The 17,208-nt window shown below is 45.2% G+C and overlaps 1 protein-coding gene across 3 annotated transcripts in view; it reads right to left on the bottom strand.

The window, feature by feature from the left end:
- The window catches only part of TTC28 (tetratricopeptide repeat domain 28), a 1,396,661-nt gene that overhangs the window by 15,995 nt on the left and 1,363,458 nt on the right, over positions 1-17,208 (bottom strand). For 2 of the 3 annotated variants that reach the window (XM_069619361.1, XM_069619363.1), the window contains exons 17-19: positions 14,714-14,945; positions 4,655-4,731; positions 334-357 (exon numbers count right to left, since the gene is read on the bottom strand). In XM_069619361.1, coding sequence (XP_069475462.1) covers positions 334-357; positions 4,655-4,731; positions 14,714-14,945 — 333 coding nt within the window. The remainder of the gene's footprint in view (positions 1-333; positions 358-4,654; positions 4,732-14,713; positions 14,946-17,208) is intronic. The other variant, XM_069619362.1, reaches the window with a different exon arrangement.

Below are 17,208 nucleotides of genomic sequence, written 5' to 3'. Positions count from 1 at the left end.
TTATTTGCTCAGGGGTATGATGACATCTGCTTGCAAATCAATTCGTGCTAGGAATACATCTGTAAAGTATAGAGGAATAGACAGACTCACTGAGCCCAGTGGCCTATTTTGGCATCTCTTTGCATGTGTGCATTTATGAATGAATATAATTAGCTACATGCCTGCCAATGACCAAGGCTACATAGATTAAGATGTGAATGAGTGACTTTGACCACTGGGGGCCATTGGATTCCTAAAGACGTGACTTGTCTCAAACCCAGCTGTAAACGTTCATACGTTACTCATATCATGATTAGTGTAAGGCTCAGGTTCGCAGCTGAGCAGAGTACTTACCATGCCAACCATATTTTTAACAGCCTTCAGGCAGCAGGTTAAAAAAAGGAGAAAGAGAGGGAGAGAAAGAGAGAGAATAGGCTTAAAACACAAGCACAAGCCGTTCAGCAAGCTATGAATTGTCCATTCGATTAGTAAGCTCTGCCAGGTTAAAGCAGCATGAAATCAATAAACGTTGCAACACAGAAATCAGTAGGAAAATGGAGGCGCAAAGCAACAGTCAAATCTAATCCAGAATCAACGCATATCTAAAAAGAGCCTCATAGTTAAACTCACCTGAAGAGGGGCCCCTTGATTAGTGATTAGGTGCAGCATTGCAGTCTGGGGTTGTATCAATGCACATTTACAAATATAGACTATTTATACCATTCAAGAAGACTACATTGAGGTAACAGTGGTCTGCAGTCTTTGGCGCTACAGATGTTTTTAATTACAACTCATGACCCTTCTCCATTGACTATACTTTCTAGGGTTTATGGGAACTGTAGTCCGAAACATCTGGAGAGCCAAAGGTTGCAGACCCCTGCCCAGTAACGTATGGACAGTCTTGTCAATCCAACAAGTAGTACAATTCAGTGGGATTTTCAGGGCATCCACAATGCACATGGACTATATTTTACTGACTGGTGCATCACAAGCCCTACCCTAAAATAATGCACCACACGCAAATTGAAGCATGCAAGCTGGCTGTTATTGCGACTTTCAGAAGAACGAAGGTGGGTGACAGGACTCTAGATACAGCAGCTGGCCACATTTGGAACGATCTTCAGGAAATCCTTTTTCCTTGATCCCTGATCTCCTAGCAGGACCTGTGTTCCTGCTCCAAACTGAATGGAACCGTCCAGCTAAGCGGCCCAATCTGAATTTATCTGAATTGGACTGTCTACCCAAGAGCCTCTCCTGCTACACAGCATGAACTTTGCCCCCTCTTGGAGGTTCTACATAGGCCCTTGTATTTTGCACTTTCTGGCCTGTACCACCTGTCCTTGCACTTATCAATATTTGCTCCTCTGCTCCGCCCTTCCTTTGCACTTAACTGTCATGGATGCTGCCAAAGCCTGGGAAAGATCAGCCCACCCACGCCCCTTTTCTGTGGCTTGGAGGTGCTATGACATGATATGATTGGTTATTTATAACGCGCTTAATACCCAGAGGTTTCTAAGCGCGGACCCGGGGATCGAACTTGTGGTGCTCTGCGTTGTCTTGCTTCCAAGGCGTGCACGTTGTCCCTGAGCTATCCTACCGAGACGAAGCATCTGTGCTCATGGTTGGTGCTTTATAAAACTTCAATAAATATATAAATACATAAATCAATGTAATCAATTGTACCAACTGAACTTCACGTATTTCCACACAAATACTCTGTGGTTATGTAATCATGAGATAGCTGCTGAAGGGAGGTAGTACTCAAGCCACACTGTTGTGTCTTCTCAAAGATAAAAATATGTTATAGAACATTTTTCGGTAACACTGGGCCTCATTCCGAGTTTGGAGGTAGCCATGGCGCTATCTGCCAGCTCGTCATTCTCATCCTCTTCCCTTTGACTTCGCACTCTGTTCGCGCCTCTTCACCTACATCAGTGATGCTCCCATCTGAATAGTGTCATTCTAAGTTAACAGTTGACTTTTAATTTCCTGAAACACATCATTTACTTTCTGAAACAAACTGTGGAAATGAAAAATGCCACAAATCAACCCCGAGACATCCATATTGTATAATAACGACAAACATACATGCATACTCTAGTTGAAAGAACCGAAACCATAAAAAAGACGCATAGGCCATTGAGATAGTGTTTCTGCATTTCATAAATACATGAAATGCTGGGGGTGGTACAATAGTTCTCCGCATGCATATGCGCAAGGGATTTATTGTAGTACCACTTTGACAAAGAGCGCTTGCCATGCCCAATGATGAGCGCGGCGTGTTTTGCTTTGCATTGCGATGTGCTTTGCATGTCCATGGCAATCAGAGCATGTGCTCTTTGCTCAGATGTGAAGTTTCACAATGTAATCCTTTTGCACACATGTGTGTTTAAGATGGCTCTTCGGCTCGTGCCCTGCAAAACGCAGCCTGCAACTATACCGCCCCTTAACTGTGTACCTCTTGTTAGCATCAACCCCTTCTTTCTATTCTTAGATTAAGATGGGCACCTGTTATCCCAACTTCAAAGGTAATCAGATAATATGGAATGCCAAGCTACGTTGACAAGGCATGGCGGTAAGCTAACATTAATGAAGCTCAAATGGCTCAGCTGTACATTATAAGAGATTGTTTAATATAGCGCCTGATGCCTTCTATTCCTTTTTTGTAGCATTCTAGGTGCCTGGTGTTATTATTACCCAGTTTACCAAACACAGAAGGATAGGAGGGTGAGTAGCCCTGGTGGGATTCAAGCCTGTGATCTGCAGGATAATGGCAGATATCTGCGGCAATTGCTTAACTCAATAAGTCACCAACAGGTTTTCTTTGCTTAAAAATACCATCAATTTCGCATTTCAGACATTAATCAATATAGATATACATATTAATTAATTCATCTAAAGGAATTGACTTTATTTTACAAACAGTAAACCTAATAAGTCAAGAAATGTGCCCTTTCTAGAATGAAAGGTTGCTCTGATGTACACAATTGCCCCATGTTGTTGACTTGGCCACAAAGATCCAGGTGATTTCTGTCAGTGCAAGCAGAACAGAGGGGGTGGTGGGGTTCAGTAATTCTCCAAATGATCCAAGTTAGGCTTAGCACGTGAAGCAAATTCATTCACAGGGGGAGAGGGGTTCTCTACCCCCTCCTAAGTGTCCACCCACACAAGCTTGAATTTCTTATATCAAGCATGTTGGCGTTAATAATGTGTATGCCTCTGTCTTAGGGGTAGTTGCAGACAACAGTGAAAAGCAAATACAAAGAAAAAGCATAGCTACCAGAATTGGTCCTAGTGGCTGGGCATGGGGCACTACGCCAGACCAGCATCCTCACAGCACAGTGGGCAATCACCCAATGCCAAGCACTGAGACACAATCTCAGTAGAAAGAGGGAAAGCGTTCACTCCAGTTCCTATGGCTGCTCTGACAGCCAACTGGGGAGTTATGCTATAGCAATCACCCCCAAGTTCACAGGTGTACAGGGTCATTAGAAGCCGCCCTCCTGACCCTAAGTAGGCCCAAGCGAAGTGAGTGCCTCAGCAGGGGACCAGCAAGGGCCCTGGCTATTACCAGCCCTGTATGCCCCCAAACAATGGACTAATAACAATTCATGGCCGGGCCTTCTTCCGGGTGCGAATAGAGAAAAGGTTGATTATTCATGAGATAAGGGCCCCACGCGAGCCCAATCGCCCATGAAAACAAAGATGACCACTGCTACAGTAAATAGAAAAGGGACTGTGAGAATGTGGCACTGGCAGTTTCCACCGCGTTTCCAGTCCCCTGATTAGCTGACCGTCCTTGCCCAAGCGGCAATAGATGATATGGGCAATCACTGGCAATTTTGACCACTGTAAGATCACGGATCGATTGTATGGTTATGCTGCCAAGTTTTTAACTAAAAATGTTGCCCATTTTAAGATTCCTACACTGTATTTCATCACCAATGATTCAGAAAAACTTATGGGGAAGTTGAATTCTAAGTGTTTTCGGGGTGCCCCACTCAACTCTTGGCTCTTTGACACCATTCACGGATTTCAATAAACATCCATACTGCCTAAAGCAATTTGTATTCGGAAAAAAAAAACACAAAATTAAAAAACGTGGAAGTCTTTTTTCAGGCTACTATGGAGACTTGTTGTGGTTCATTCAAGTAATTGAGAAGATGCCAAAGATGCTTACATGCGGTTATTTTTTTAATAACAAGGACACTGTGCTAATGTTTCTGCCTCGCTTTTCATATTCCAAGAAGGAACAAACGTTTAAAGCGGAATAACCGTGTGTAATCCCCATTTCTCTCACACACATACAGTGCAGATCCCAACCGCTTGGCGGGTCTTACACTCCCAGAGTAGCCAGTTCAGTCAATAACGTATGGACCGGGAGAACATCTGCCTTGCGTTTTCTTAAATGTTTAAATGCTGTGGAATGCATGCCGATGATTGGAATAAACATAGAAGTATTAGGAAAAATGCTATTAGCTAACATAATATAAAAACAAAACGACAGGTTTTTTTTTAAATTATTTTGAAATGCAGAGCTTGATGAATTATAAAAATTAAATTCAGCATTGAAGACTGACTCCACGTTGCATGGAAAGTGATTACACTCTCTAAAAGCGATAAGACATGCTTAAGGATTGCCACTGTGACCAGCTGAGAATGTTCTCTCACTTACCCGATTAATGAGCTGTTCCCCAGTTTCAGAAGCCGTGATGAGTTTGCAAAGCGCCTGAAGTGCTGGATGAGGTAAGCCTGGAACAACAGGAGCACCACAGTTATTCAAGCCTCATTCTTGTCTCTCCAACTTCACAATATGGCACACTAACAGGGACTACTGGACAGTCATGTCCTAGAATTGCACACCGTTAAGAATGCTCACACTCACACAGTGCCTTGGTGCAAGGAGCTGGGATTTTACAATAGATCCAGTGAGCAGCACGCATGTTACAACTGTAGCAAAATGTGCCCTGTCAGACACTGCACTCCTCTGCTACCCCTGGGAGTGCTCTCAGTACCCACCCCTCTCTTGATCATGTAATTTAGAAAGAATGATGGCTACTGTCTTTTCTCATTTAATAGTACATGCTTGGGTGGACTGGCCTATATGGAACACTGGAGATTTCCAGGTAGGCCTCTGCACCCTGGGCAGGGGTGGACTGGCCTATATGGAACACTGGAGATTTCCAGGTAGGCCTCTGCAGCCTGGCCTCTTTCCTGTGGTTATTTCCAAATGTTCTCATAGGAAAAGGGTTGTGCTTACTAAAAATGAGTAATATGGGACAACTTTGGAAACAACATTCCAGGGCCTCTTTTGGTTCCCAGTCCACCCCGGAGTACATGTTTGTCCCGAGGCAGTGTCAAGTTCTACAAAATGTAAATCAAATACAGAAAAAAAACACAGTACAGTGCTTGATAACACGATGTGAGATTGCTGGGAATTTAGAAAAATGCGCCTTCAATAGGGGGAACTGCTGGCTCCTCGTCCCAGACTGAGCCCATCATTTCCTCCCTCCCCCCGGATCCACTGCCTGTTTATTCACGTGTAAGTGGTTAACCTTGCGCTGGCACGCCTTCTCGGAAGCCATGTTAGGTGAATCCTAGGGACCGCATTTCAATGCACAGACAGAGCCACCTCCTACCTTGACCTTTTGCGGATAACAGCAAATCACCATCGAAATCCATGACAGATCCGTGGGACGGACGGGCAGGCGGGAGGGATAAGAGACCCGGAAACATTGCGTGCAATATGGCTGCACGCTTGCTTATGAGGCGAGGTAAGCAGATCTGCAGTCCATTAATAGTCCATTAATACCCGAGCAATGTGCCAAACCCGCTTTTGGGGTCACAGAACTAAAAAGAGGCTCAGGTGTTTTCAGAACCATGAATCAAGGCCAAAGGTGCTTGTAAAACATGGCGTCCGTTTCCAGATCTTCAGAGGTTTGCACACCTTGTAAAGGAACTTCTGAACAGTGTATGCAGGCCGCTGCACCTTTTGCCACACAGCACGTGCGCTGCCACTTCCGCGCACAACATTCGCTGCATGAGGCTTAGTCGCAGCGCAATAAATAGTTCTAGCAGTTTTAGCTGGCATTCCAGGTGTTATAAGCAACGAGGGAGTACTGAAAATGCAGGAAAGGAATTCTCGTGCTCATTTCCTTGTGAATACGGACATCTTGGTTTAATTTTTCTCAGATGTTTTACCTTATTCCATTTTCGGAAACATTCCCTCCAGGAAAATGTAACGGGCCCAAGAAGTTATTACGAACTTCTTCCTGAGTGGAGACCCATGTTTTAGAAAAATAAGCCAAAATGGCCTTCATGCAAAGGTGAGCGCTGAAATCCAAAAAGACCTTTAGCACGCCATACTGCGGACTAACAGTCTTTTTGCTTTATGGGGGACCGATTGCACTGGAAAACATGCAGGGGTCAGCAACCTGTGGCTCTCTAAATGTTTTGGACTACGACTCCCATGATCCCTGACTATTGACCATGCTGGCTAGGACTGATGATACTTGTAGTCCAAAACATCTGGCGAGACAAAGGCCGCAGACCTCTGGTCTAATGTTCGATGCAATCGACTTGGCTGGTGCCTAGCTCAATATGTGCTTCATTTTCAATTAACTCCTAAGGCTCCAGAACTCTTCATGCACCAATATAGCGAGCGGTCCATACAACCGGTTTGAGGTGCAATACTTCATGATCAGTAACAAAGTTGGGCAGGACAGCGCTTTACGAGCCAAGAGGTAATTTCTGAACCACGGTCTGAATTAGTGCCTGGTTTGATTGCTCTTGTGCTCTTTCCTGTTTTGCTATAGCGGTTTGTAAAGGAACCCACGGAATAGAAAAATCCAGAACGGCTTTCGGGATTGCCACAATGAATATGTAAGCGATAAATCGGCTTACAATTAAATTCAATGGAGAATATTTGCATATTTATCGGTCTTTCAAAATACCTGATCCAGTTATACTATTTGATCGGCTCATGAACAGAGCCCTTAATATTAATTGGTGTGTTAGTTAAGGGTCTTTATGACAGTTGAAACATGTCTTGGCCAGGGCCATTTTAAGCACTTTTGGGGCCTGGGGCATGGACACCTTGTGAGCCCCCCTCCACCGGACCAAAGGAATTAAGGGATGTAGAATATGGGGTTGTGCAATGTCATGATCACAACCCACAGTTTGATATGTTGCTTGCAGAGATCAAAAAAAGGATGACAAACACCATTTCAGTCTCCTTCATTCTTGTTGTATTCAGAATGATAAACAAGTAGCATTTCAAGGGCTACTTTTGCAGTCTACGACAAGGGTGCTTGTGTTCTAGCAGAGGTACAGGAAACATTTCACTAAATAGCAGCCACAAGGAAGGTATTTCGGACAAAGTTTAATTGCAGGACACAGATCGTATGAAAAGGGTGCACATACACCAGAACAGACAACCGACACGATTAGCTGCCTCAAAGATGCAAAAGGGCTCAAGCATGGATACAGGTCACCAATGGGAAGCAAGGAGAAACCTACACATACCATAGTATAGAGAGTGGACGACGATTTGAAGATACCCGAAAGTTGTCTGTTTCCAAACCGACAGATTAGAAAAGGGACATGGTTTTCAAGTAGTGTTGCCATTAGAGAGCAAATAAACAGGAGGCCCCGGTGTGCAATATATCACATCTCACTTTTATTATAGAGGAAGCAACACTACATATAGCCATTGAAACCACGATTGAGTCTTTTTTAAAGATCATACCCTGAGAACAAAATCACTCTGAAGCGGTGAGGGACGGGCAATTTTCACTAGTGCTGCAATATAAGATTAAATTAGATGCCCAGGATCACATGTTGGTGAAAAGGTTAAGCGGGAATTCGCATCCTCTCTGCAATGTCTGCACTTTACCACTGTCTTTTCTTAGCCTGAACTAGAATAATCCCATTTTACAGGGCTGAATAGGAAAATATGCAAATCACATGACCAAACACAAATCTTTCCATAGAAGACAGCACAGTACTGTCAGTGATAAAAGATGTGTCCAGGATCACTGTATAATCTTCTGGCAACGCCAGGTCCAAGGAGGAACGTTTTGGTTCCACAGTCTGGAATTTGGATACATAATCACCTCCGTGGACTAGCACTTTGTCTTTGGAGGTGCCTGCCTAGCCTTTGCAACTCCCCATCTGAACGAACCAATTTCTAGACCTTCACCATACTTATGCTATGGTACTTTCTATTGCAACCGCTATATGTTGCAGGCACATTGGTGATGATAACACCTGGTGTTCTAAAAATCAAAGTACATATACATGCTGGCTTATCGACTGCATACATTGCAAAGGCTGAGTCAGCCTTGCTGGAATTTGGTACTGTAATCTTGCATATGAACGCATATCTCCGCAATAAGTGCTTAACACATTGAGCTATTCTATGAACCATTGCAACACTCAAATTCATCAATATCCTTTTCAACTTTGGATATTGCACGTGATCATTATAGTCCTCACAGAAAGGTGTGCATGCTACAGGTGTTGTGCCGCACAAACTGAACATAGTAAGCATTACAGGATGAAAAGATCAGAGCAGAATGTACATGTCAACAACAGCAGGCAATATGTTTAGAGCCTCAGCAGCACACCATAAAGAATCCTGGCATGTGATATTTAATTTTGATGAATAATGGGAACTGAATTCTTTTAATCAGGCTGCATTTTGTGGCCCCCCTCTAAGGTGGGGGCCCGGGGCAAGTGCCCCTTTTGCCCTCCCATAAAGACGTCTCTGTTCTTGGCAGCCAATCAGGAAGCTTGGAATGTGGGCTCTGTACCATAATAGAAGCCTGCATTCCCATCTTCGTTGTTTGTTTCTGTGCTGCAGGGCACCCATTGAATCAGCTGATGCTTTCTTGAAGAGTGGAACTCTGCCTTTCTACTTCCATCTTTTTCAATTGTGTGTTGGGACCACACTCTTAAAATTTCATCTCGTTCTAGCCTTTTTCCAGTGAAATTCGTAAAGTATGGATACCATGTTCAGCATTGGCCTAGTTTGTTCTGCCACATGGGTGCCTGTCTAATCAAGTCAACTGCGGACATTGGTGGCCAGATTAGAGGTTAGGTTTACAATCGAACAAGCAGTGTACCAAGACTTTATGTTTTGTGTCCCTAAGGTTAGGTGTACCCTGTACTGATGTGCTGGAAAGATGACCACTGCCCTGGATACAGTTATGAAGCTTAAGTTGAGGTCATTTATCCCACAAGAGACCTGGCTGGAATGGGATCTAAATGGCGATCACCCATGCTAGAAGACTCCTCAATGACATGGGGCTTCATTACGGGTCAGGCGGTAACCCTGCTGGTACTACGGGCGGGCTGCCGCCAGACTTGTTATATTTTACTGGCTCCCGACTTCCCGGTGCCACCGGGCTATTACAAGTCTGGCGGCCCGGGAAGTCAGGCACCCATAAACTATAAGTCTCCATTCCCATAGAGTCCCAAAGGACTTTATGTGATTGGGGACTCGGAAGCACCGGCACCGTTGCTAATGGTGCTTCCGTGAACAGTGTGCCTACTGTGGCCAAAGCGCCTGGCAGGGTCAGACCTGTCGGGCACAGCGGCCACGGCAGGCAGACACTTGGTTTGCCAGTCCGGAAACAAGGGTGCCAGTGAGTTTACCGGCACCCTTGTTTCCGGACCAGCAAACTTAGAATGAGGCCCATGGTCCTGTTACAATTTACTCCTCTCCAAAATATCCTGAAACATAGTTTCATCGGTTTTTGAGATTATAAAAATGGTTTATAGTCTACAAACTAAAGAGAAAGTCCAAAGACAGGTGCAGAGGAAGGCAACACATGTGTGCAAGGATTGGAACACAGAATACAATGTAGGCTGGGAACAACAGTACATATGATATGATAGGTTACTTATAACAAGCTTACCACAGACACGGGGTTTGAACCTGTGTTGCTGGTGTCATCTTGCTTCCAAGGCGAGCATGTTGCCCCTGAGCTACCCTCTCAAGACATCCAGCAATAAGAGCAGCAGGAGGACAAAGTGCTAATGGATTTCATACAGTCCAGTGCCAGGAGCTGCATATTCAGGATTGTAAGCGCTAGCGGAGGGCAGAGCAAGGGGTGCTGGAGAGATGTAGCAGAGGAAAGGTGGCTTTCCAGGGCTTTAGGAAAGTAGGGAGAACACTTTCTGAAAGCAACCCTATATACGACTCATAAGTTGTAAAGTGCACGCCAAAACCCAGAGCAAATTCTAAACAATTGTGATAATTCCTTGTTCCATCGCCCCTAAATGATGCCAGCACATTGGGAGGAAGTGGGGTCAGTGTGTCTTCACCAGCCCAGCGTGACGAGTTTCTAGCCGGAAAGGCTGACTTTGAACATTCCGCCAGACCCGTGTCCTTAGCAGGGGAGCAATTTAGGAAATTCCCGGGGGGTGCCCAAATATAGGAAGTGACATCACCAGCGGTTATATGACCGAATTTGCACGCTGTCGTCAACTTGTTGCGAGAGAGGTAGGGGGAGCGCTGAACAGGGGAAACATTGGCTAGCATGTACTGCATATACTAAAGTCAAGTAAGAAGGAGGTTTGAACCATCCAGTTGCATTCCAGTAGGCCAAGACTGCCCCTACTCAACGCCTCTATAATCTTCCAGGTTGTAGTAGCCCTCAAAAGGCAGAGCAACACGACTAGGATGGGAGAACGAAATGCCACCCCATCCTTTGAGTGTGTCAAACCTCAGAGCAAAGACTGTGCATGTGCCTCCTACCTTGGAGCACAATCTCACTAATTTGGTGCAAATCTCGCAAGTGGGTGCATGGGAATCCCATGCGTGTGTGTGTGGGCTGCAAACCCGGATCACATGCTCACTTCCTCAGTGTGAAACTCTGGCTAAGGCTCTTTGGGCAAGCATTCAGGATTGGCCTCACACCTTTAAACAGTGTGATATATTGAGTGGGGGACTCACTCCTTGGAGCATAGTATACCCGTTGCTGGTAATCTCACAACTGAACGTACAGTTTCACTCTTGGTCATCTCAGTGACCCCAAATATATTAATGGAGACAGTCTCCCATCTGGGAAGACAATTATATTTCTGTTAAAACACTCTGAATTGTCACTCCAGTTTTCTCGATCTACAGGTCCATACCATATTAATTCCTTGTGTGTGCAGGGATGATAACTTGTGTCTGAGAGAGCTCATTCTTTCATTAAGGAGAGATAAAGGGCTAACAACCCCCTGTATGTGGGATCAGGCTCATTTTGCCCCATGGCCCCTCACTGCAGAATGAGTGAACAGGTTTTAAGACCCTGCTGATTCTGCTATCCTACAGACTTGAGCCTTCTATCCCTTGCCCCATCACGGCTTCCAACATTCTGAGCGGCAGCTTATGTACAGTAGACAGCTCAGGACATGCCTATTGCCAACTGAATGTAGCCAGATCTACTATTTAGACACTGGGAGAGTGCCATGAACCCACATTGGTGGTGAAGAAGCACTCAACATACAGAACACAATGGTATAGTGTTGTAGTCCTGCTGAGAAATGACAATTTGGTCTGTTTAAATGTAAAGCAGAGTGGCTGAGAAGTACACGCATTGTGCCATTAAAAATAAAGCAGCTGTGGTTGGTTGAAATGCTGCTTCGGTTGCATCAAGAGTATGCAATTCCCTACGTGGTAGTGTTGGTCATTTCCTTTTGAAGTATAGCAGCCCTATTGAGAAGTGCTATTAAAAGTGAAGCTGTCCAGTAGTGCTGCCCCATAAAAGGTCTAGAAGCCTCTGTGAGAAGTGGCAGTACTGTACCAACAGTGAATAGTGTAGTATTTTCACATTAACTATGCTTAAGCACTTTGGGTTATTGGATAGTGCTGCTACATTCTGAGTACATTCTGAGTAATTCCATCCCTTTGAATATATTAGCTCTTGTATAACCACAGCAGTGTTGAGTTATTCTGATGATGATGAAGATGATTTCAGACTTGCTCAATAGTTCTGGTTCTCTATCATTAAATGTACTTCAGATCTTCAGAGTCGCGGGAGGATAGCTCAGGGGCAATGCTCGCCTTGGAAGCAAGACGACATGGAGCAACACAGGTTCGATCCCTCGGTCTGTGCAACACAGGTTCGATCCTTCGGTCTGCGCTTAGAAACCTCTGGGTATTATATGCATAATAAATAACCAATTCAAATGTAAATAAATAAATCTGCAGAGAAGTGCTGGGTTCTTGTCAATAAGAGTGTAGCAGCTCAACTGAGAAGTACTGATGTTGTCCCATCAAAAGTATAGCAGCCCCACTAAGATGAACTAGCATTGCCTCAACAAAAGCATAGTATTACAATTATAGAAGCCCTGTTGCCAAGGGGGGGGGGTGCATAGATGAGCAAATACACCCAACCCAAAAAGTTTTTAGAATTGAAGGACAGACTTGCTTTGCATCTGTGCCTCCATTTCTAAAAATTGTTTTGGGTTGGGTGTACCTCTACATCCGTGCACCCGGGTGCACAGATGTAGAAGTACACCCAAACCAATACGATTTTAGAAATTGATGGACAGATGCAAAGCAAGAGCCTCTTGCTTTGCATCCGTCCCTCAATTTTTAAACATCGTTTTTTACCCGGCTTTCACCCGGGCCGCCAGAGACAGACACAGTATGGATGGAACACAGGGGCATCCATACTGCGTCTCTTCTCTGCGGCCGAGGGGTGGGGGGCCCAGCCCCGACTTCATTCTGCGGGGGGGGGGGGTCACCAGGCCCAGGAGCCCCCATGTTCTCGGCGCCCTTGGTCCTTAGTGACCTCGTATTAAGTGGTCAACAAGATTAGCAGATGCAAATAGCTCTGACCCACTCACCCCTGTAGCACGTCTGGATTGTACGTAAACGTGATTTCCCCCTCTCATTAAAGCAAACATGTTAAACTGCTGAAAGAGAGGCAGGTCGCGGAACAGCGGGACACCCAGGGTCACTGCTAGAGTAAAGTTAGTAACTGCTACATGCAGCGCCTTCGCGTTTTTCCTCCCAGTAACCCTAACTCGTATCCATTCTTTTTTTGTTTTGTGCTCGTTAATTGATGCACCTTAAACCCATATCAGCCATGCATGCACCAGAAGAAGGGTAAAAATGTACCCCCTCACGTACACATGCACTCTAACGCTTCTTAATGCGGATGTAGAAAACACAGGTCAAATGGCGCGTCCTCTGGCTTTCCTGTGACTCCACGTGTTCTCATTGCCTGGACTGCATGCCCGCTGCCATTCATGGGCAAGTGGGAACACATGCGCATTGCACATACTGGAAAAACATGGCGGTTCTCCTGGATTTAGAATAGCTTTTGAGTGGCCACCATGAGTATCAGGAATGGTTATTCTAGACCAGGGGTCTTCAACCAGTGACTCTCCATATGCTGTCGACTACAATTCCTATGATTCCCAATCATTGACTATGCTGGCAAGGGATGCTAGTTGTTGTAGTCCAAAACATCTGGGGAGCCAAAGGTTGTAGCCCCCTGTACTAGACATTCGGGCACTAGAATGGGAGTGGAAAGGGACACAGGCAAGGGCGTTCGTCACTGGTTCTCTTTGCTATATGTGTGCTCTGTGGATTGTGCACTGTGGGGTGGATTCGGGAATTTGCAGCAGGCATGCAGTGAACCGCCATTCCAGATCCACTGGTTGTGGACCCTAAGGAGAATCCACGGGTTTTGGTATGCTGCCAGGTGTGGTACAGGCAGGATAAGGCTAAGATCCGGCTGTTTCCTAAGCCAGGAACATGGGCCTGATTGTGCCTGTCCTGTGGTTTAGGGGACAGGAAAAAATGACTTAATGAAAAGTAAAAGTGGGCCATATTCACCACAGTGTGTGTCTTTTCACAATGAACCACTTGAACAAAACTTTGGGCACTTTTTTTGGGGGAGGAAGGGTGGGAAGGGAGGCATTTTGAAGCACATCCGACCAGTCATTCTGGTAAACACTACCAGCTGCACTGTGCGCACAGCCATTAAAGTGGCCCACATTGGCACAGAAAGCTGGCCAACACTGGTCCATTTCCAGCACTGCCATATTGGCCAACCCAAGCCTGAAAACAGCTATATGCAATTCTGTGCATTTACAAATATACAGTCAACCACAAAAATGACTTCTTAAATGCCACGTGAATATTTTTGACCAACTGATAACTGTAACTCAGAGCGTAATCAGTGATCAAAGTGGGCGGGAGCGGGGCTCTTTACTGTTTCCATACTTTTATTTTGAAAAGAAAATGTTCCAGAATGGTTTAGCTTTAAAATAAAAGTGTAGGGAGAAGTTGAAACGTGCACTTCAGTGCACTGCACAGAACAGTCCCTTAAACAGCAGGTGTGTTTGTTTGGGGGTTTGGAGTCCGCGTGGGAGGCGGCATAGGCAATGGGCTTTGTGCGGAGCGCTGCAGGCCAGCTGGGAACATAGTTCCACTACTTCTTTTCGTACACTTCGACCACTTCTTTTTTAAACTTTTTCATATGGCCTGAGGCTTGCAGGTTTAAGTGATGGGGAGCGTGAGGACTTGTCAATAGTCTTGGCATGCTCTATAATGACCTCACACTACCTTTCGTTATACATTCAGAGCAATTATGAACAAATCCTTCTCTGTACATGTATTAGTTCAAATCAATGACTTTCCTTCAGACATCCTAACTTCAAACAATGGAAGCTCATGGCCAACATCTGCCCCTTCATTACCACGCTACATGTGAGTGATACGTACCTAGCAGGGACTGGATTGTGGTGCTGCACTGCTGCAACCGATCGCCGGGGTCTGATGTTGGGAAGAAAACTGCAGCGGGGAGGCCGCTAGCCGCTGGGTCGAGCCGGAACCCTACAGCTGTGAGCAAGGCTTGCCAGCCCGGGATGCCACCCACTTTATTCTCCACGCTGTGCTGTGAGGTGTACATGGAGTTCCGCTGCCCATTCTGGATCCGCTGCAAAGACTTTTCCACCTGTGGGGTGGAAATCATAGATCGTAAAACGTGGTGAGGTCCTTTCAGAGCTTTATAAGCACAACATAAACGATACAAGCACATCAGCCAAAACAACTTGATTGGGTAAACTCATCAGGAGGCCAGATCTACAACACTCACACCCTGAACAAAATTAGATCAATTTGCTAAGTGTACGGGGAATGATTTCACCGCGGATGCCTGTGCTGTACCATGTCTACATTATTCTCACTGCATGTACATATGGGACTTAGGAATGACAATGCATGTCAATAGCGTTTTAATGCTTACTTATAGATATACACAGCTGTTTCATACAATGCACTGATCAGAAACCGAGGGAAGGTCTGCAGATCAGGGGGCATGTGGCACTATAGCTGGTAGCAGGTGTCTACAGTTGTGTGGATTCTTCCTCCAATCGGGAGAAACACCAACAAAACATGGAGCGGAAAGAAGACCAACAAAGTCTTTTCATTCATTCGGCTTTAAATCCTTGGATTAAACGGGTGGGGCGAATTAGAACCGCATGAAAAACAAGCATTGGCAATGCCAACAGTTTGGGGTTTTGTGTGGGCGTGGGAAAGACACTTGCCAGGCACTGCAGTAGTGGTATTAACTGGCCATGGATAGTAGCAGCCATACAATGGTACGTATTCTGAAGTGATGAAAAGTAACATTTTGGAGAAATATAAAGCACCCAAATAAATAGAAGACGTTAAGAACACATCATTATTGCATATGGCATTGCAGGAGGTTGCAGAGGAATATTGATGATAGCCAATACTTTTCAATACATTAGGCAGAATGCATTGTTTATTACATGTTTCAGCATCAGAGTAACTTCTGCCATCAAGCACCGTTCCCCAGGGGTGTACAGATGTGTGACATTGCTCACGAGGGGGCATGGGGTTAGCTCTTGTACCCCAGGGTTGTTGCAGCAATCGGTTCCTTCTCCGATGGCTTCGGGCCAATGATTTCGTTCATCAAATCTTCCACATTGCAATGGGTTTTACATAGTTAAGCATGCTTCCTGGCAGATGCGGAATCATTGATATATTGCATAGTGCGCATTTCGGCGGGATGCGCGCTGTCTCTGGAAAACGGAGCGCGTGTACAGGAAGCCCGAGGAAATGTACACAGTTCATAATTGTAATTGTTATCTCATTATTGCTCGCATAAGCTCGGCAAGGAAGGCAGGCGCTGTCCACGGGGGATCATTAAGTCTGCACATCCCCGCACCTCATGCCTGCAACCAGTGCCGTCACGAGACGCAACTCGCAGCGCAAGCTGAGCGCCTGCAGTAGATTCCGGTCTCATGAGTGGCAAATACAGATGGAATGTATTCAACTGCGATGCGGTGCAAAGTGTGGCATCATCACACCCACTTTCTTCCTCAGTCGTTGCTTACTGGCAGGAACGTCATTTCACCAATATGCCAGGGGTAGCAGAAGTGACATCACACAACCCTTAACCACTGATGACATCACAGGAAGTGGTGTAATTTGACCCGACCCCCAAGTGAAATCACAGGAAGCGATGGCACACTACCTTTTACCCCTTGACAAAACAGAAAGTGGCATCACATAGCATTGTTCCTCAGTACACTATGAAAAATATGGTTACGCTATCACTATAATATGACATATATTTCATCACCCTGCACAGTGACTCAAAGGACCTTGGTAAATACCAACTGGTTACTGGTTGCAGCCAGTTTAAAAATACAAAAAATAAATAAATTGGGCAGCAGTAGCAAGGGAGACAGCAGGGGTAGCAAAGGGGAGACAGCAGGGGTTGGCACTGCGACCCCTAGCTACCCCCAAATGACGCCGCTGCTTACTGGCACTGATGTGAACCTAATTTACTGTATTTATTTGCAGGCTCGGACTGGCCAGAAGGGAAATATCATAACAGCCAGTATACACTGGTTTTGTGGACCCGTTTTATAACTTAAAGTACTGCTCAGCTAGTAGGCTTGACTAATGGTATAAGTCTGGTGTTCTTTAATGTATACGTTTCTTAAGACTATAACCAAAGTGTTACTTAGTTTTTCACTGTAAACCACAAATTGCGATTTTCGGCCCACTGCTGTTGTTACCTGGGTCTTTTTTTCATTTCCGTTTTAAACCTGCGTCGTATGGAAATCCCAATAGTGTAACAAAGTAAAAAAACTTTAATCTGAAAGCTCACTTTCTGCATGGGGCATTTCTAAAAATGATTACCCTGCTTAAAGTTCTTATTAGATTGGGCAGGCAGAATTTGA

Source organism: Ambystoma mexicanum, chromosome 10 (genome assembly GCF_040938575.1).
Source record: "Ambystoma mexicanum isolate Mex_15411 chromosome 10, UKY_AmexF1_1, whole genome shotgun sequence".
Classification (NCBI taxonomy): Eukaryota; Metazoa; Chordata; class Amphibia; order Caudata; family Ambystomatidae; genus Ambystoma; species Ambystoma mexicanum.
Note: the sequence above shows the minus strand (reverse complement) of the source record. Positions and strands in the feature narration are given on the sequence as shown.